The following is a 21,294-nucleotide window of genomic DNA, read 5'->3' as shown; positions in this document are numbered from 1 at the left end:
GAATCATTTTTGTATGAGAATCGTGCAGAAGGCGATACAATTTAGGATTCGATGGTACCGAAATTCAGGTTTAATTTGCAGGTTTTGGTGGAAGTATATTGCGTCCGGGTTTGTAAAAGCATTCAGAAAGCAGAATTTATGCACGTTTTTTACACTTTTAAACCAGATTCTGTATTTATTCAAATTGGCGGTAATGACTTGACAAGCGAGAGGAAACCTGAGAAATTGGCTCGAGATATCGCGTCATTCTGTGATTACATTATTACAGTGTATGGTGTTAGTCACGTGATCGTTGGGCAATTACTGCCGAGGTATTCCGAAAGGTTGGGTCTCGATTATAACAACAAAGTAAACAAAGTGAATCAGGTACTGTCTTCAACTTTGAAATCACGTACAAATATAACTTTTTGGAAACATCAGGGCCTTAGGAAAAACACGAAAGCTTTGTTGTCAGATAAAGTTCATTTAAATGATGAAGGTATGCACATCTACGCTAAAAGTATTCGTGCAGCTGTTGGTAGTACAAATCGTATGTGAAATAATTAAAAATTAATAAAATCAAAATGAAAATGAGATATCTAACGATAAGTTTACATAGTTTGCTTATAATAAATAAAAAATTTAGTTATAGTATGCTATTATCTGTACATGTACATCATTGTTTTATTATTTATTGAAACCTTTGTATCAGTTATTTAATACTTTAATTGGTATATACAATTTTTTGCAGACAATCCACTGCTCTTGTTTAATTTATCCAATTTATTGTGGCACACAAATGTACCATTATACACATGGTTTTATTGCCATCATTATGGCTATGGTTATCATATATGTCGGTGCAATTTTGTAAAATGGTATCAATTTGTACTGGTTATATGGTTATATTTTGTATCATTATACATACATATAGTTAACCATCATTATGGTTATGGTTCTGATATTCATAGTGCACTTTTGTATTTTTGTATCAAATTACACTTGTTTTATTTACATACTGTTTTACATGTACCATACACTTACATGGTTATTATCATGTATGGTTACAATGTAGTTGCCATATAATATTGCATTAATGTGATCCCGTGGTACTGACTGAAACTACTAATCCATCAAGAGGGCGAAAACGAGTCCGAAACAATGGTCCAACTACATCAACAGCTCCTGTGATGAACAGTGCAAGTACAACAGCACAGCCAACAGCAGATGAAATAGCTGCAGCAATGATCACTCAGTTGAGAGGAGCTGGTTTACACTTAACTGACAGCAGTGGAGTCCGAATATCAGATGACAGATTGTCAAGTGTGTGTGGTATACGCTCTAGTGCAACACAGGAAGCGGTCTCCGGCACTGATTACCCACAGAGAGTCAACATATATTGCCGTCTTCATCCTCAAACAGTGTCCACTGCTCACTGGTACCACCTGTGACGTCAGACCTATCAGTTGCAAGATACTTCACAGCCAGTAGTCCAACAACACAAGAAGACCAATCATTAGGTATTGACAATTCTGTTATAGGGTAGACAGCAAGTTACTTACTAAAAAATACTTTACCCTTGGGTTTTAATGTCAGCGAAAAAATCAGGAAAGACATTATGTCTAGATCTGATAGTTATGTGGATTTTGTCACCCTTTCTCCAAATTTTAATGAAGATGAAGATGAACAGTTCTTTTCAATCCATCAGTGGACTGCAGCCTTTGATATTTATGTGTCTATTTATTATGTTAACCATCCAGAACATATTTTAATAACATAAAATATTAGAGCAATGTCAAAGCAATTTGGGTTTAACATGGCAAAAGCATACGATGAAACATTTAGAAAGATACACAGAGTGATGAAATTTGATTGGGCAGTTGTAAATGATGATCTTTGGCGCACTGCCTTTTATGATCATTTCAATCGTGCAAATACTACTAACTATGCATCAAATAATAAATCCATTAAACAAAATGGAGGTCCTCCCTTTCAACGGCGGGTTCAGCAACAAAGCAGTCAATTCCCACCTGGTTACTGCTGGACCTTCTGTCGAACAGGTGGCTGCTCCAGCGACAACTGCAAACATAAGCACCAATGTGTGCAATGTGATAAAAAAACATGCCACAGTCTCATATAAAGAGTGGCTTACTACCCACAAGTCTACCAACACCAATAAAAGTAAATAAATTAAACATTTTCCTCAAAGGTTATGACAAAGCAATGAAATTCAAACTGATTCAGGGTTTTACATTTGGCTTTAAAATAAATTATTTGCTTGATAAAAAAGTTGAGAAATTTCCTTCCAACCATAAAAGCGCAAGGGAAAATCCTGATGTGGTCACTCTCAAGTTAAATAAGGAAATTATGAAAGGCAGAATAAGAGGACTTTTTAATGAACCACCCTTTGAAAAATTTATCTGCCTTGGGTCTGGTACCAAAAAAAGAAAGTGGGTCTTTCCGTATAATTCATGACCTATCTTTTCCAAAAGGGGACACCACCTGAATACACTTCAGTTTCATATCAAAATATTGAAACTGTCATAGAACTTGTCCAAGAACATGGTTTCAACTGTGAAATGAGTAAGGTCGATGTTGAAGATACGTTCAGTTTAATTCCGGTGCATTTTTCAGAATACCATTTCTTAGGCTTTAAATGGGAGGGTAAATTTTATCATGAGGCAGCCCTCCCCATGGGGGCCTCTTCTTCGTGCCAACTGTTTGAAAATTTTTCATCTGCTCTTCAGTGGATTTTGAATAGCAAATTTCAAATAAGAGGTGTTTCACATTTGCTAGATGATTTCTTTTTTGTAGGGGAAGCAAATACTAACAAGTGTTCTGTAGCACTTAACACATTTTTAACTTTATCAAAAACTTTGGGTGTTCCTATAAAAGATGAGAAAACTCAATTATCTACAACATGCATAACAATATATGGCATTGAGATTGATTCTAGGGCTATGGTAGCTCGATTACCAAAGGATAAAATAGCAAAAATTTTGGGTCTCCTTAACATATTTAAGGTAAAAAAGAAAGTTATTCTTCGAGAATTGCAGTCTCTTTTAGGTTTATTGAATTTTGCCTGTAGTGTTATAGTTCCAGGACGAGCATTTCTGAGAAGGTTATTTGATCTAACGATTGGCCATTCGTGTCCCCATTATAGAATTACACTAAATTCAGAAGCGAGAGCTGATTTGAGGGCATGGTTTGATTTTATATCTAATTACAATGGGAAGTCTTCTTTTTTGTTTCAAAAATGGGTGTCTTCCGAATCATTGAAATTGTATTCAGATGCAGCAGGAGTTCATGGGGGATATGCTGCTGTTTTTGGCAGTACTTGGTTTGCGGGAGAATGGCCTCTAAATATGCTTTAATACACATCACAATAAAAGAGTTGTTTCCTATTGTTCTTGCTGTGGAAATATGGGGGCATTCATTGTCAAATCATAAAGTATTGTTTTTGACTGATAATCAGGATGTTGCTGATATTATCAATAAAACTTCATCATGAGATAAAATTTTAATGAAATTGGTCCGCAGACTAGTTTTGGCATCGCTAAAGTTTAATATTCATTTTAAAGCAAAGCATATTGCGGGTAAGCCAAATGTAGTCTGCGACTTGCTGTCTCGTTTTTCTTTTCATAAAGCCCAACACATAGCTCCTTGGTTAAGTCCAACTCTAGTTTCAGTGCCACAGCATCTTTTGAATCTATGACGAGAAAATTATTGCAAGCTTCACTATCATCTGCAACAAGAGCATCTTATAATAGGATGTTAAAAGCATACGAACAGTTCTGTAAGGAACATTTTCCTTTATCACAGGCTTATCCATCTACGCACATGATGGTATCTCATTTTATTAGTTTTCTGTTCTTGCAAAATTATAAACCGTCTACAATAGCATCTTATGTTTCTGCTATAAGTTATATTCACAAGTTAAAATGTTTGCCTGATCCTACAAATTCTTTTTTAATAAAAAAAAGATTATCAAGGGTGCACAAAATTGGAGGATTTCCTGTGACAATAGATTGCCCATTACAAAAGAGATATTATCAAAATTATTGTTAGCCGTTTCACATGTTATACGGGATCAGTTCAATCAGTTCTTATTAAAGGCTATGATGTCCTTGGCATTTTATTGTTTCCTCAGGATAGGAGAAATTGCTGTTAAAAACAAAAATGAAAATTACAAAGTTTTACAGTTTTCAGACATTACTATGGGATATAAAAAACAGGTCCCAACAAATATGACCATCACAATAACATTCTATAAACATAGCGACTTGCGTTCCAAGACTAATTCAATTAATCGGAATTTTGGTAATATGTTTTGCCCTGTAAAAACTATGATGGATTATATAAAGGTGGCAAAACATAAGTCAGGTCCACTTTTTCAATTTCTTTGTGGTACACCAGTATCATACACTTTCTTTAATTCCTCTTTGAAGTCCCTATTAATTTTCATAGGTTTAAGCCCAGAGTTTTACAAGGGTCATAGTTTCAGAATAGGCGCTGCAACAGGCGAAGCAACCAAAGGCACATCTTTATCTGGTATACAACAAATGGGCAGATGGAAATCAAATGCATTGCAAAATTACATTAGAATGAATAATTTTTGAGTATGACTTGGCAGAGGTCAACAGGGCTTGCTCTGCCAAATAAAGTATATTTTTTCCTTAATGTATTAAGCTGGTAGAGGTCAACAGGGCTTGCTCTACTTTTTATTCTTTTCTTTTAATTGCATCATTGCATTTATTTAGAGTAGACCTTTATGTCAATATGGATATAGCAACAGGGCTTGCTCCATCCATTTTTTAACATTGTTTGCAAAATTATATGCATATATATTGTACTGTATTTTTTTTTTTTTTGCTAATTTTTTATCTATAAATATGTATTTTGTCTTTGATTATATTGTTACACTCTGCATAGCTTACACATATAAGTTACTGTAATGTTGGTAATAGGATGAACTCAATATCAAGTTTAAAGATTAAACTTCAAACAGTTGACATGGGAATGTAAAAGTCAAACGGGTTTGCTTTACATTGGCATGTCTACTTGCCAAACAGTTAAGGTAGAGGTCAACAGGGCTTATACTCTGCCTAATTTGTTATTTATACTAATGTTTTGAGTTGAATGATATGTAATTTTTCTTAATTTTTCCTTTTGCCATAAAAAATAGTCTGCAAGGATGTCTCGGGTGGCAGTCTCCCCAACTCAGGGACTTGGGGATCATGGCGGTATTTATTCCCCACCTTTGCAATTGTTGTCATTTATTCAGTTTTGTTTTATGACATAATTGTCCATCACTGTCAGTTGTATAATGCTTTATGATATTCTGAATAAATGGCCTTTTTCACAAATCTTGAGCATCCTTGGTATCCATTTTCATGTATTTATTTAAATAAGAAGAAAAATTAAGCTGACAAAAAAACAGTTTTATGGTAATAAAAAAACTGATTTTTGGCAGTAAATTTTTATACACTAATTTTTAGCATATAGGCTACTGTTCCAACTTGTATAGGTTTTATTTCTTATCAAGATTGTAATAAGAAACCGAAAATTTCCATGGTCTTTGTCTAGGAATTATGCAAGTTTTTGATTACAGGCAGTCAAGGTCAGCATGGTCATGGCATGATCAGGGTCAATACTAATTATCATTGGCCACAAATATTTTAATTGACCAATGAGGATAAAGTGCATGCTTACTTTTAACCAGCGTCTGGTTGCGCCCGCATTATCGCATTTGCACTGAATGCTACTAGACGCTATTTTTGTTTTGCCAGAAAAGTAAAGATTTTCAATTTCCCACCAACCTACACCCTCTTTACTAAGTTTAATTTTATTATTTCATTATATCTAATGTTGATTGTATAAATGTTTGTTTATGTTTTGTAATTTGTTTACTGATGGGTGGTGGTATTTATTCCCCACCTTTGCAATTTTTGTCATTTATTCAGTTTTGTTTTATGACATATTTGTCCATCACTGTCAGTTGTATAATGCTTTATGATATTCTGAATAAATGACCTTTTTCACAAATCTTGAGTTAGATATTCTGCAAATGAACTCGCATCCTTGGTATCCATTTTCATGTCTTTATTTAAATAAGAAGAAAAATTTAGCTAACAAAAATATTATTATTTCTCTTTTTATTTTCCATGGAATTCCATGGAAAACAGGTTCCAATACTCCATGAAGTTTTCCATGATAGATGATGGAAAATCTAGGGATGGGCAGTTAGTTGGATGTACTAGTTGTGCAAGTCAGACATGTCATTTCAAAACCCCTGAGACATGTAAATCTGTTGCACGAAAGAACATAAATAAAATCACTATTGCTGACATCAGCAAAGCACAACATGACCATGATGACCACTGTGAACGTAGTTGTGTTTATTTAAAACATTGACAAAGACAATAAAAAGGATCATCATTGATAAAAATGTAAAAAATTATTATAGTTTGATATATAAATATAAATGTTGTCAATAAAAGAAGTTACACATGAGACCTGCATTGCACATATTTTTTCTGTCCACGCCCAATAGGGTAACTAAAAAAAAAATTAGGTTCTTTTAATAAATTATTATAATTGAGAGAAAATTGTTATTTTGACATATAAAAAAGAAGATGTGGTATGATTGCCAATGAGACAACTCTCCACAAGAGACCAAATGACACAGAAATTAACAACTATAGGCCACCTTACGGCCTTCAACAATGAGCAAAGCCCATACTGCATAGTCGGCTATAAAGGGCCCCGAAATGATAAATGTAAAACAATTGAACCGAGAAAACTAACGGCCTAATTTATGTAAAAAATAATGAACGAAAAACAAATATGCTACACAGCAACAAACGCCATGCAACCACTGAATTACAGGCTACTGACTTGGGACAGGCCCATACAGAATGTGGCGGGGTTAAACTCGCTTGAAGGCGCCAACCCTCCCACTTTAATACCTGGGACAGTGGTGTAACAGTACAACATAAGAACAAACTATAAAAATCAATTGAAAAAGGCTTAACTCATCACATGGAAACAAATAGAAATACATCTAACAAAAACACAGAGTGGACGTGGACGGGTACTTATACATCCCACAACAAAAAGACACGAAGAACAGATCTGAGAGTACTCGCAGTTACTGACAGCTAGTTCAAAGCCATGTCTACATGTTTCGCCACTTACGGTGGCTTCTTCAGGAAAATTTAATGATAGGAAACAAGTGTAGAAGAACATTACACTTGTTTCCTATCATTAAATTGTCCTGATGACGCCACCAAAACATGTAGACCAGAATAAAGCATTTCCTTGCAGTAATCCAGGATGTTGTTGTCTTTTTATAGTTATATTTTTTTCCCCGAGGTTTTAAGACACCTGCAGCATACTTCGGTACCTGTTACAAAGGGGTGCAGTTGGTACTTGTCTTGTCTCCCTAAATGTTACGGGGTCATGATTTTATTTGTAAAATCATAAGAAAAACAATTAAATCTTGAAGGTCACCAATATCGGGAACTCAGTTGTTGCAGTTCACCAAAGATCCAACACATTCAAGTTTCATCATTTAATTCCAAGCCAAAGTACTAATATAATATACAAAGGACAATGCCAATAAAATGTGACTCCTACTGTATCTACTGGATCTTACTCAATGTTCTACACTTCTGATCGTTCTCATTTTACAAAGTTTACCATAAATATTTATACTGAATATTGAAAACAGACAACACTCAATTAACATGACATTATCCAATTAAAATGACATTTCATAACCTTAAGCTATAAGTGACAGCATTCACATTAATTAATATAAAAGATAATTATAATTTATAATTATAATTTATAATACTCATATAATCTCATTCTTTCAATTTTCCTATACAATATTTTTCACATCTTTAGTATGAATAAATGTCTTTCATATTAATTTCTGTAACTTAAAAATAAATAAATCTGTCACATATATTTGAACACCAAATGTCACTAATTAAGATTAACACATAATTTGTCTTGACATGTAAATATTTAAATTTGTAAAACTGTATCTTTTCTAAAAGTCTGATATCTAAATAAAATGATAAATAAAAATATAAGTCCAAATTAGCCTGGTGACATATCCATCCTGATTACTCTATCAGCCTGTACAGTTAGAATGTGTTGGTTCATTCATCTAGATTTAATTTGTTTTTGTGAACCCCTGCATCCATACGATCCACCTTTGCCAAATGAGCATTGTACTATACAACCACACCGCATGGATAACATTACAAACTCTTTTCCGAGATTGCCGATCCATTCTAGAAAAAAAACGATTAACTACCACACACAAGGACCAAAGAAGATTACCGCAAAACGGAATGAACCGCAGAACCACACCACTTTATTTTCAAAATTAACTTGAAACATGGCTAGCGTACCATAACCGCAAATACCATACAGATTAACCGCAATTTCCACAATGCCCTACATGTGCGACTACCATACGTCCCACACTATTCCCGACGCAATTGGAAGTAGTACCTCATTCAGAGTGAAGTCAGTTGAAATGGTACGGAATGTCCAGTGAGGTGGTGTCAATTTTGGAAAAGATACTGACAATTCATTATTAACTTTTACTTTCACTTTCATTTTAACATTGTCAAACCAATAACTGTGGTGTTACGTCTTGTTAACCTTTTTGTAACCCCATATGAACCGCATTTTATGTACTTCTACACTTCCCCCTTTTTTGCCCCTAATTCCTAAACGGTTTGAGCCATAACCCCCCAAGGCCAATCCTAACCATCCCTTTGTGGTATGGAAACTTGTGGTATTTCAGAGAGATCCATACACCGTTCCACAAGTTATGGAAACTAGAAAAATGCTTATTTGGGCCCCCTTTTTGGCCCCTAATTCCTAAACTGTTAGGACTTTAATCCCCAAAATCAATCCCAACCTTCCTTTTGTGGTTATAAACCTTGTTTTTAAATTTCATAGATTTCTATTTAATTATACAAAGTTATTATCTGGAAACCAACTGTCTTCGGACGACGACGACGTGATACCAATATACGACTGCAAAATTCTTTGCGGTCGTATAAAAACTGAAACTGTGGTGCACAACTACAAACAGTACAGTGTATACTAAGTTTGTTGTAGAAGTTTCACTTCAATACATAGATCTTTGAATATAGTTTACATAAAATATTGGCACTAATATCCATTTTGTCATCAGCAAATTAAAACACAACTAATTTGTATACTTTTCAAACGGGATGTATAAAGACACACCCACGTTAATTTTGATCTATAAAGAGGTTAACTCCTAACTAATCTACTGCCTGTTGATACATTTATTTTTGGCATTGCACAAGTCATGTCTTCTTTGACTGTCCATGTCGTTAAAATACTAAATCCCTGGGATAAGTTTTAGTTGATTTTAGTCTCTGATGCATGATTTTTTATTATTAATTGTTTTTGGCTTTTAACTAGCTGTCAGTAACTGTGAGTACTCTCAAATCGTACTTTCTTGTTTATTTGACCTGTTGATACTAATTGTAATGCTTTTTTGTTATTTAATGTTTACTTATTCAGGGTTATATCTGGTCTATATACCAGCTTTGATAAGTGTTTGGTATTACTATAAATTTTCACTTCTTCGTACTATGAACATCAAAATTATTTATTTTGTAAAAATATTTCCTTTCTCCATTTGAACTGTACACGTATAACTAACAACAAAATTATTTTCATTTACCTGTGTTTAAAGTTATTGCAAATGGCTGATATTTTTGTTCAAGCATATTGTTTTTCTTAAATTGTTTAACATTTCACAGCGGTATAACATGTTACTTTGATTATTCTTCCCTTAGTTTATTTATTTTGTATTTACATTGTATCATAGATCAAATATATTTGTTCAGTGTATGTTCACTGGTGTTAATATGTCTTTTGATTGAGTTAAGCCATTTCAATTGATATTTTCTATTGTGTCTTTCTATGTTGTGATGTTACACTATTGTTTCAGATAAGGGTGAAGGTTTAGTACCATTAAAACGTTTAAACCAGCTGCAATTGTTTGCACCTGTCCTAAGTCAGGAATCTGATGTTCAGTAGTTGTCGTTTGTTGATGTGGGTCAAAAGTGTTTCTCGTTTTTTATATAGATTAGACCGTTGGTTTTCCCATTTGAATGGTTTTACACTAGTAATTTTTGAGGCCCTTTATAGCTTGCTGTTCTGTGTGAGTCAAGGCTCCTTGTTGAAGACCGTTCTTTGACCTATAATGGTTTACTTTTATAAATTTTGACTTGGATGGAGAGTTGTCTCATTGGCACTCATACCACATCTAACTTATATCTATATAGAGAGGTTAGGTTCTACAAATGTTACAGACGGACGGACAGACTGACAGGAAGACGGACGGACAGTCATGTTGAATATTATATATGGCCACTTTGCTGGTGGAGATTTAGTGAATGTGAATTTCAGTTAACTCAGCTTACAACAGTTACATTATTCACATACAGACCAGCAGACGGACAACAGTATCACCGTATAGCATGTTTTTTTGGTGGGTCTAAAATTTCACAGATTTGGGTCCAAAAATTTTACGAAAAATTTGACGTTTTTCATTTTGGCGGACACTAAAGTGGTGGCAATAAATTTTAGGGGCTGTTGCACTTTATGTGAGAAATCTTTTTGATGGTGGCCATAAATTTTGACGGTTACTGCACTTACTAGTGATAAATCATTTTGATAGAATGTGTACTATTAAGAAAAACATATTATAAATGTGTAAAACAGTCCACATCATAAATTACAATACTGAACCTAAACTTTAAATCTTGAAACTTATATAAAAGAGGGACAAGAGATACCAGAGGGACAGTCAAACTCATAGATCGAAAACAAACAAAAGTTTTGTTTAATTTGTTTATTTAGTAAGTCCAATATACCTATAGAATCACATGAGTCTTTAGAGTTCAGTTTCTGCACTTTCAACAGTGTTACTTTTAAACACTAAATACTTTCACTACTTAAAAACACTAATAATTCTAACTTTTTGGAAAAAATTATATGCATCCATATATACACAAATCTATTTTATTTTCCTTCGGCCATTAAGATTTCTTTACTGAAGGAGCTGTCATTTGTAATTGGTCTTTGGTAAAATTTTCTAAACACACTATCTTTCCTCCACCCAGCTGTGTGAAGAATAGTAGCTATTGGAATTCTTCCTCTTAGTAGCAGCTCCTCTAGTTCTATGAGATGTAAAGATTTTCATACCTATTCCAGCCAAAATTAAAACTTGTTTAATCTACTTTAATTAAGTAATAGTACCCTTTTTTAACAGGTTTATAAGGTTTTTGAAAACTCAAAAACAATTGAGTATTGTTAAGTCTCAACTTATTTTTGCGTTCTAAATATTCATGTAACGTATGAACCACACAAATCCTAAAATCTGGCTTAAATGCTTCTAAAAATATCTCTGGTAACTGATATCCAGGTTTAGTTTGCTTAAGCTAGTCTCTATATCTTATTTTAACACGTATCAAGTTATAAATTTCTAATAACTATAAAAAATAAAATGCTTCGCTGAGTGCAGCCAGATACGACCGCAGAGGTCTAACCCTGAACAGTTGGGGCAAGTTTGGACACAATATTCAAGCTTGATACTGTCTGAATTTGGATTGTGATCAAATTTTGACATGATATAGGTTTCTGACACAAAATAAATGTGGTCAAAGATCTTAAAAATTTGAAATGGGACATTTGATTTACCTAGAATCGCCTGATATCCAAAATCTAACAACATGGTTAGATTCAGCATAAAAAAACACCAAAAATTTATTTTAGTTGAAATCAAACAATAATGCACAATTAGATTCAGCATATCACACAGCCCCAATAATTCAGTTTTTGATGAAATCAAACAAAGTTTAATTTTGGACCCTTTTGACCTCAATGAAGACCAATTTAAAAATGGGGCCCAATATCCAAAAAAGAAATACAAGGTTAGAACCCCCAAAAATTAAAGACTTTAAATTAATCCCATTGAAATTGGTTAAAAGATTTGTATTTATTTTCAGTTGAAGATTTCTTGCTTTTGCACAATACTTTGCAATTTAAGACTTTTGCTATTGTGCAATACTGTGTTATTGCGCAATTGAAGATTTCTTGCTATTCACAATACTGTGTTGTTGCGCAATACTGGCCAATTGAAGATTTCTTACTATTGCGCAATACTGTATAATTGAAGATTTCTTGCTATTGCACAATACTGTGCAATTGCAGATTTCTTGCTATTGCGCAATACTGTGCTATTGTGCAATACTTTGCTATTGCGCAATACTTTGCTATTGCGCAATACTTTGCTATTGCGCAATACATGAACTGTGCAATTGAAGATTTCTTGCTATTGCGCAATACTGTGCTATTGCTCAAAAATGTGCCATTGTGCAATACTGTGCTATTGCACATTACTGTGCAATTGAAGATTCTGGCTATTGCGCAATACTGTGCAATTGAAGATTTCATGCTGTTGCCCAATACAGTGCAATTGAAGATTTCTTGTTATTGCGCAATTCTGTGCTATTGCTCAATACTGTGCTATTGTGCAGTACTGTGCTATTGCGCAATACTGTGCAATTGAAGATTTCTTACTGTTGCGCAATACTGTGCTATTGCACAATACTGTGCAATTGAAGATTTCTTGCTATTGCGCAATACTGTGCAATTGAAGATTTCTTGCTATTGTGCAATACTGTGCAATTGAAGATTTCTTGCTATTGCCAAATACAGTGCAATTGAAGATTTCTTACTATTGCGCAATACTGTGCTATTGCGCAATACTGTGTAATTGAAGATTTTTTGCTATTGCGCAATACTGTGCAATTGAAGATTTATGGCTATTGCCCAATACTGTGCTATTGCCCAATACTGTGCAATTGAAGATTTCTTGCTATTGCGCAATACTGTGCAATCATTTGAAATTTCAAAAATTTTCAAGAAAAAAATATGAACCCCCAAAAAAAATTGGGAAAAAAAAAATCCCCCCAAAACATTTTGAACCCCCTCCCCCTTGGAGTAATTACCCCCAAATTAATCCCAGCCTTCCCTTTGTGGTATTGAACCTTGTAGTACAATTTTAGAGAGATCCATACACTAAAACACAAGTTACTGTCTGGAAACTAGAAAAATGCTTGTTTTTGGCCCCTTTTTTGCCCCTAATTCCTGAACCAGTTGGGCAATTACCCCCAATCTCAATCCCAGCCGTCCCTTTGTAATATGGAACCTTGTGGTACAATTTCTGAGAGATCTATTCACTAACACACAAGTTATTGTCCGGAAACTACAACTAGAGGCTCTCAAGAGCCTGTGTCGCTCACCTGTATTTACTGATGCTTTGGAAATCATGTAAAATAAGGTTAAAATCATAATTAATAGTATTAGATATTAGATATTATAATGATATCTAAGATAATAACAAAAAACTGCAAAATTTCTGTAAAATAACTAACTATGGGGCAGCAACCCAACAACGGGTTGTCGGATTTGTCTGAAAATTTCAGGGCAGATAAATCTAAATCTGATGAACATTTTTGCCACCTGTCAGATTTGCTCTAAATGCTTTAGTTTCAGAGATATAAACCGCATTTTACCCCTATAATCTATTTTTAACCAATTCGGCAATGATGGTTGGAAGGCAGGGTCATCGGACAAATTTTTTAAACTAGATACCCTAATAATGATTATGGCCAAGTATGGTTAAATTTGTCTCAGTAGTTTCAGAGAAGAAGATTTTTGTAAAAGATTACAAAAATTTACGAAAAATTGTTAAAAATTGACTATAAAGGGCAATAACTCCTAAAGGGGTCGACTGACAAATTTGGTCATGGTGACTTATTTGTAGATCTTACTTTGCTGAACATTATTGCTGCTTACAGTTTATCTCTATCTATAATAATATTCAAGATAATTACCAATAAAATGCTCCGCTGGGGGTGCAGCTTGATACGACCGCAGAGGTCAAACCCTGAACAGTTGGGGCAAGTAGGAACACAACATTCAAGCTTGATACAGCTCTGAATTTGAATTGTGATTAAATATTTGACACAGCATAGGTTTCTGACACAGAATGAATGTGGTCTAAGAAAATTTTAATTTACCTATTCAAACCATATCATTATTATTTGCTTTTATATATAAATCAGAAATAACCAATTTAAAATGGAAAATTTTAAAGAAAAAAAAAGGAAAAAAAGGAAAAAAAATCCCCCCCCCCCAAATTTTTTGAACCCCCTTATGATTCATCACCCCCAAACTCAATCCCAGCCTTCCCTTTGTGGTATGGTACCTTGCAGTACAATTTCAGAGAGGTCCATACACTTGAACACAAGTTATTGTCTGGAAACTAGAAAAATGCTTGTTTTTTGGCCCCTTTTTGGCCCCAAATTCCAAAACATTTAGGGCAATTACCCCCAAACTCAAACCCAGCTTTCCCTTTGTGATATGGAACCTTGTATTACAATTTCATAAAGATCCATACACTTACACCCAAGTAATTGTCCTGAAACTAGAAAAATGCTTGTTTTTTGCCCCTTTTTGGCCCCTAATTCCTAAAATTTTGAGGCAATTACCCCAAAAATCAATCCCAGCCTTCCCTTAGTGGTATGGTACCTTGCAGTACAATTTCAGAGAGATTCATACACTTGAACACAAGTTATTGTCTGGAAACTAGAAAAATGCTTATTTGTGGCCCCTTTTTGGCCCCTTATTCCTAAACGTTTTGGGCAATTACCCCCAAACTCAATTCCAGCTTTCCCTTTGTGATATGGAACCTTGTAGTACAATTTCAGAAAGATCCATACACTTACAAACAAGTCATTGTCATGAAACAAGAAAAATGCTTGTTTTTTGCCCCTATTTTGGCCCCTAATTCCTAAAATTTTGAGGCAATTACCCCCAAAATCAATCCCAGCATTCCCTTTGTGATATGGAACCTTGTGGTACAATGTCAGAGAGATCCATACACTAACACACAAGTTATGTCCGGAAGTTACAAAAATGCTTATTTTTGGCCCCTTTTTGGCCCCTAATTCCTTAACTGTTGGTACCATAACCCCCAAAATCAATCCCAACCTTCCTTTTGTGGTATTGAACCTTATGGTAAAATTTCATAGAGATCCATTCACTTAAACTAAAGTTAGAGTGCGAAAACCAATGTGTCTTTTGACCGACGACGACAACGCCAACGTCATACCAATATACGACCGTAAAATTTTTTTGCGGTCGTATAAAAAATGCAAAATTTCCTTAAAATTACCAATTCAGGGGCAGCAACTCAACAACAGGTTGTCAGATTTGTCTGAAAATTTCAGGGCAGATAGATCTTGACCTGATAATCAGTTTTACCCATGTCAGATTTACTCTAAATGCTTTGGTTTCAGAGATATAAGCCAAAATCTACATTTTACCCCTATGTTCTATTTTTAGCCATGGCGGCCATCTTGGTTGGTTGGTGGGGTCATCGGACACATTTTTTAAACTAAATACCCTAATGATGATTGTGGCCAAGTGAGTTTCCTTAAAACAGCTGTCATATTCACAATTGTGAACATTGGGATGTATCTGGCAATTGATTTATTTTATTGGCAACTGTAACTTCGCTTCTGGCACGAGTTCAGTTAATTTTTCACTTTACGATGGATATAAAATTGACTTAGGGTCGACGCTCAAAAGTAGGGTCGGTTGGGTAACCGTAGACAGACATATATTTTTTTTGGCCTAAGTAAACAAAACTAGATACTGCTGATTTAGCAGTATTAACAGCACTATATCCTAAACCATTTATATGCAGCTCTAACAAGAATATTAACAAATTGTTTACAGATGGATCAAATTGATCAGTATTTTCTTTGTCACAAAAAAGAAGCCATTTTTTTATATAATTTTATATGTCCCATACTGCTATTTGGTAGAATTTCTCCATGAATTGTTGATGATGTCAGCAGCCTCTTCTGATACTCTTCCCCCACACATTTCATTCTGGAGATCTTGAAAGCTGCAAATCTCATGTTTTTCAAAGGATGAGTTTGATTTGTTTTGGGATTGGTTAGAATCAATTCCACTTTCAGCAGAATACATGGTTGATCACAAATCATTTGTAGTAGCTGAGGAAACCAAAGCTGGGTTGAAAATAAAGGTGTTATTACTAATGCGGTTGCTTTTTCCTGACAAATTTTCTGTAACACTGTGCTGATCACACTGAAAGGAGGGCATATATAAACATAAAATGTATTCCCCAAGTTAAAGAGAATGCATTTACAGCTAAAGCATTCACATCCGGAACCAAAAGATACATATTGTTCTAATCTATTGTTATGTTTTGATGCAAATAAATCTATGTCACATGGACCAAGTTTATTCATAACACATTCAAAAGTATTATCAATAATCATCCATTCCATATCTGAATTTGACTTGTGTCTGCTTAATGTGTCTGCTTTTATAATTAACTTTCCTGGTACATGTATATGAAAAACACTAAGCCAAATTTGTCTATGCATATACCACAACCATATCTCTTTTGCTAAATTATTTAACACCTCTTTTCTTCCTCCAATTTTATTCAAATACTTAAAACAAGGAATTATTTAAATCTGGAATAATTTTGAATTCTGGAAAATTGATAAGAAATATATGATGAAAACTAACCCAATTAGCATGGCTAATGGGGGTTAGTTAGTTCATACTGAAATAACAGTGAAAGCAAAATTAATCTTAGCCATGTTAGGTTAGTTTTTATCATACATTTCTTATCTATTTTCTAGAATTCAAAATTATTCCAGATTCAAATAATTCCTTGTTTTAATGGCAGCTGTATTATCAAGAAATAATTTGACAAGTTCATTATGAGTTTTGTCACAAAAAACCTTTAATGCCAAAAAAGCTGCTTTAAGTTCCAAATAATTAATGTGCTTATTCCTTCACATAAAGTACAAACACCTGATAACTTAAGATTATTAGTTACATCAAGTGCTCCATATCCTAACATACTACTGTCAAATTCAATTTTTCTATCAGGTGCTTTAAAAACAATAGGTTTTATCTATATCTATCATGAATGTTTTCAATCCACCAGTTTATACATTCTTTACTATCATTTGATAAATTAATCCTAGCATCAAAATTCTCTTTATTCAATTTCAATTCAGTATCCTTTTGTATTTCTAAAGTTTTGTAAAAAACTGGTGCATATAAAACACCATGTTCACTTGCAACCAACTTTCCAATTATCTGTGCAAGTTCACATATGGTAACAAAACATTTCCTCAACAAACTTCTGCATAATTCAACAATATTTGCGACTTTCTTGGGTGCTAGCAAAAACTACCTTGACCAAACACTTTAACCTGACTTGACTAAAAACTTTAACCTGAAGCAGGACAGACGGACAGACGAATGGACGAACGGACACACAGACCGAAAACATAATGCCCCTCTACTTTCATAGGTGGGGCATAAAAATTCAATGTTTTGAGCAGGAATAACAACTGATTTTTCTTTATGTATTGTAAATCAAAGACTATCAAACAATCTAATTGTCTCTTGAACATTACTTAGGCATTCTTCATAAGAATCACCTACCAATAATATGTCATCACTATAAGCACAATTAATATATCCTTTTTCCTTAAAGAAGATAACACAGGTTTTAATAACTTTGTGAAAATACCAGGAGCTGGTGATAAACCCATGAAACCATTAAGCATACTCCATAGCTGTAAACTGATACAATTTACATTTCCATGTAAATCTCAAAAATTTTCTATCTTCCTTTTTTATTCCTTAACTATAATATGCATCTTTAATATCCAACTTTGCGAAGAAAGTTTTATTCTTTACTAATTCTAGCGCTGACGTAAAAGTTTCCATCTTGAAATGTTTATATTCCAAATGCTCTTTCAGATTACTTAAATTTAAGATTAATCTAAATGAACCATCAGCTTTGGGCCTAATAAAAATACTAGATAGGACTTCCCCACACTGATGAAACACTGGTTCAATAACCTTTTTGTCTAAAAATTTTGTTAACATACTGTCAATCACAATTTGTTCACTTTCATTAAACTTACTTACTTTGCATGAACATTTACTACAAGGATCACATTCAAATTCCAAGTGATAACCTTGACATACAACATTCAAAAGGTTTCTATCACTTGTAATTGTTTTCTATATTTCATTATATTAAGCAATTTTCCCAGCCACAAAGTTGTCAGTTGTATTTTGAAGACAATTAAGATTGATAATTGTACTTACATTATTTATTATGACTATATTTATTTCTTACTAATGGCCCAGATTCCCCTTCACTTTCTTGTTGAAAGTTTTCTTCTGGTCACAGCATATCTGGGCCTTTTTTGCTAAAAAACTGTTTTTGAAGCCATTCCTTTGAAACCTCCATCTTTATCAGACTTGAATGTATCATGCCGAAATTTAGCGTCCTTAACTTCATGTACTTTGTCCCTGTTCCATGAACTTTTACGTTCATTTTGTTCCCCAATTTAGTACTGTCATCAATTTCTTTCATTTGTTGTTCTAAGTTTTCTCTATCCCTGAATAAATAATTTGGTGAAATTTTCTCTTCTTCTTGTCCAAGTGCTAAATATTTTTTGTCTTAAGCCGGTGTTAGCAACTTTTTCAAACGGCTAGACAAATCTCTATGCACATACAACAGCAAATTTCAGGAATCCAAGGACAGTTCAAACGTTTCTTCCAATTCTTCAGATGAGATTTTCAAAGACCTTTCCATTAGCTGGGCAACATGTATCATCCCTTTTACTAGATTCTTTGCATGGATCTTTCAGCATCTTTTAGACGTTTGGATGTTTCCTTGGAGTTCACCAAAACTTAGTTCACAAGAAACCTATAAAAATTTACAATTTTCAGGTCGTACATCATGTGCATATTTCTCAACTAGTTCCTGTACCTCTTTGTTTTTATGATCAACGGCAGACTCCGCCCCTTGATTTACAATTTTTGCAATCTCGTCATGCACAGGCGATCCTAACTTTTGCTTCTTTGAAAAAACATTCTCAACTTTTTCCATTTTTGACATTTTTCTAGGAACTTTCATCCTCTTTTCCGGTTGTTCCTCTATCATTTTCTCCTCACCCTCCTGAGAGGATTCATAATCCTGTTCTGATTCTTCCTCAGACACGCTATCATAAAATGTATTTGGAGATTTCCCCCATTTGTTGTTTGTTGTTGTCAACTGTGTATGTGCAATCGGATCAGGTGTTTTCTGAATAACAGCGTCTTTAATATCGATTACCTATTTTGTCAACTCATCTTAACCTTTTGCTGTTTATTGTTTATTAATTGCTCATTGTATTGAGTTAATAAGTCTGTTCGTTGTTGCCCAACTTCCACATTTGTAAGAAGCACATTAAGCTCCGCCCCCTTTTTGTTTTTCTCAAAATTGGAAACTGTCGCTTGTTTCTGAACTGAATTTAGACGAATCGAATGTGATGATGATGGAGCTCCAGTATGTATCAACTGAAGAGAACCATCATCCGTCACCACTATTGCATGATCTTGGAACACATTACAATTTTCCACAACAGGGTCCACAATAATAAACTCCTCTGCCATTGTTCCTTAACACATTGCCCTCTCTATCAATGTAAAACACTCAAACAAAGAAAAATGTTTACAAACGTAATTTCATATCAAATAAAAATTATTCATAACATCCCAATGGTAAAACTTTCAAACAATGAACAATTCCAGTTCTCCTGAATAAAAAGTCTAACTTTGCATAACAAAGGATCAACCTCGTTCTGATTTGCATCATGTGATCATCTGTTCACTCATGTGATTCTATAGGTAGATTGGACTTACTAAATAAAAGTTATATTTGATTGTTTATTAAGTTATAATCCCCTTTTATTTCATTTACAAAATATTCCTATTGACACGGTCAGGTGCAAAAAATACTTAAATAACTTATGTAGTTCATTAAAGGTTGTTTTGACGATAAATTTCAAAATAGCAGTGACGCACATTTGCATCTATAAACATTTATTCATAATCCCTTTAGGACTGTGTCTGAATTTTTCATGCCCCTTCAGCTAAAACGGGGGTGTTTGTTGGTCATCAGTGCAACCCTAGATTGTAAGCATTACTTTTCAATTCAACTGAGTTGGATTCTTACTTAAAAATTTTATTTTTGCTTCAAACATTTCAACTTAGTTGTCATGTTTTGCAACCTGAATCTACATGTGACATATACTACTGGTATCGGATTCGATCCGGAACTTGTTTATTATTGGTATTAATGTTAATTATGTCAAAAAAAAAAAGGGCCTGGAACGGTGTAATTTTTAATCAATGCCATTGTCCTATATTAGTTTCATATAAAGCTGAATTCTTTGATCCTTCGTTTTTATGTCATGCCGGCTAACAAATTGGTCCTCGTTATTTTAATAGTATAGATTTATATTTACATATCTATGTTTTGTTAAAAAATTGCGACTAAAATAGCAATAGTATGCATATTTTATTGAATGATTGAAAGCAGTCCTAAATTACCTGCAATAAAATATTTAGAAAATTGCAAACTAAGAGGGTCATTTGGGTAATAAACAAAAAACACTTTGGACTTGGAATTCTATATATAATATTCTGCTTCTAAGTAAATATCGCATGAAGACATTTTGAATGTATCTTCTATATGAAGGGGGACAAAATGTAGAGAAAATTACCTGTGAGGAAACTATTAGATGATTCTGACTGTAAAGCTTCTAATATACTCTGAACTTCTGTCCACAGTCTTGTCTCATTTGGAAAAGTCAAAAACCTGAAATCAAAACATAGCTTGAACTCACAAAAGTATACCCTCCATCCACAGTCTTTATGGACTTCCCTTTTTTAATTTACTTTGGAGTTCGTTATTTTTGTCATACTTGTCTATGAAACGTTTCCTTTATCAAATACAGTTTCTGTTACATGTTTCCTCAACATCATGATCATCACATTTAGAAATGTTTACTGGTATGTCTTGTGTTAGGTCAATTCATTTCTATTGTCAATAAAAGAACAGAGTTACAATGGAACCTGCATTGCACATATTTTTTCTGTCCACAGCCAAAATGGGTAAGTAAAACAAATTTTTTAGATTCCTTTAAACGATATGTAGGCATGAGATGGCTAACCATATTTTTTTCCATATTTTTCTATTTCCAAGGGACATAACACCTGCAAATATAGTTGGTATGCACTCTTCTTAAACCTTTCAAGAAGAAATACAATGCAAAAAGT

The 21,294-nt window shown here is 33.8% G+C and overlaps 1 protein-coding gene and 1 long non-coding RNA gene across 4 annotated transcripts in view; one reads left to right on the top strand and one right to left on the bottom strand.

Moving 5' to 3' along the window:
• The window catches only part of LOC127709752 (uncharacterized), a 324,446-nt gene that overhangs the window by 143,516 nt on the left and 159,636 nt on the right, over positions 1-21,294 (top strand). The window lies entirely within an intron of this gene.
• The window catches only part of LOC127709706 (integrator complex subunit 10-like), a 318,221-nt gene that overhangs the window by 219,438 nt on the left and 77,489 nt on the right, over positions 1-21,294 (bottom strand). The window contains exon 3 of the mRNA XM_052215364.1: positions 20,739-20,833. Within this exon, the coding sequence (XP_052071324.1) occupies positions 20,739-20,833 (95 nt within the window). The remainder of the gene's footprint in view (positions 1-20,738; positions 20,834-21,294) is intronic.

The sequence above is a fragment of the Mytilus californianus genome, unplaced genomic scaffold, assembly GCF_021869535.1.
Source record: "Mytilus californianus isolate M0D057914Y unplaced genomic scaffold, xbMytCali1.0.p SCAF_7, whole genome shotgun sequence".
Taxonomy (NCBI): domain Eukaryota; kingdom Metazoa; phylum Mollusca; class Bivalvia; order Mytilida; family Mytilidae; genus Mytilus; species Mytilus californianus.
Note: the sequence above shows the minus strand (reverse complement) of the source record. Positions and strands in the feature narration are given on the sequence as shown.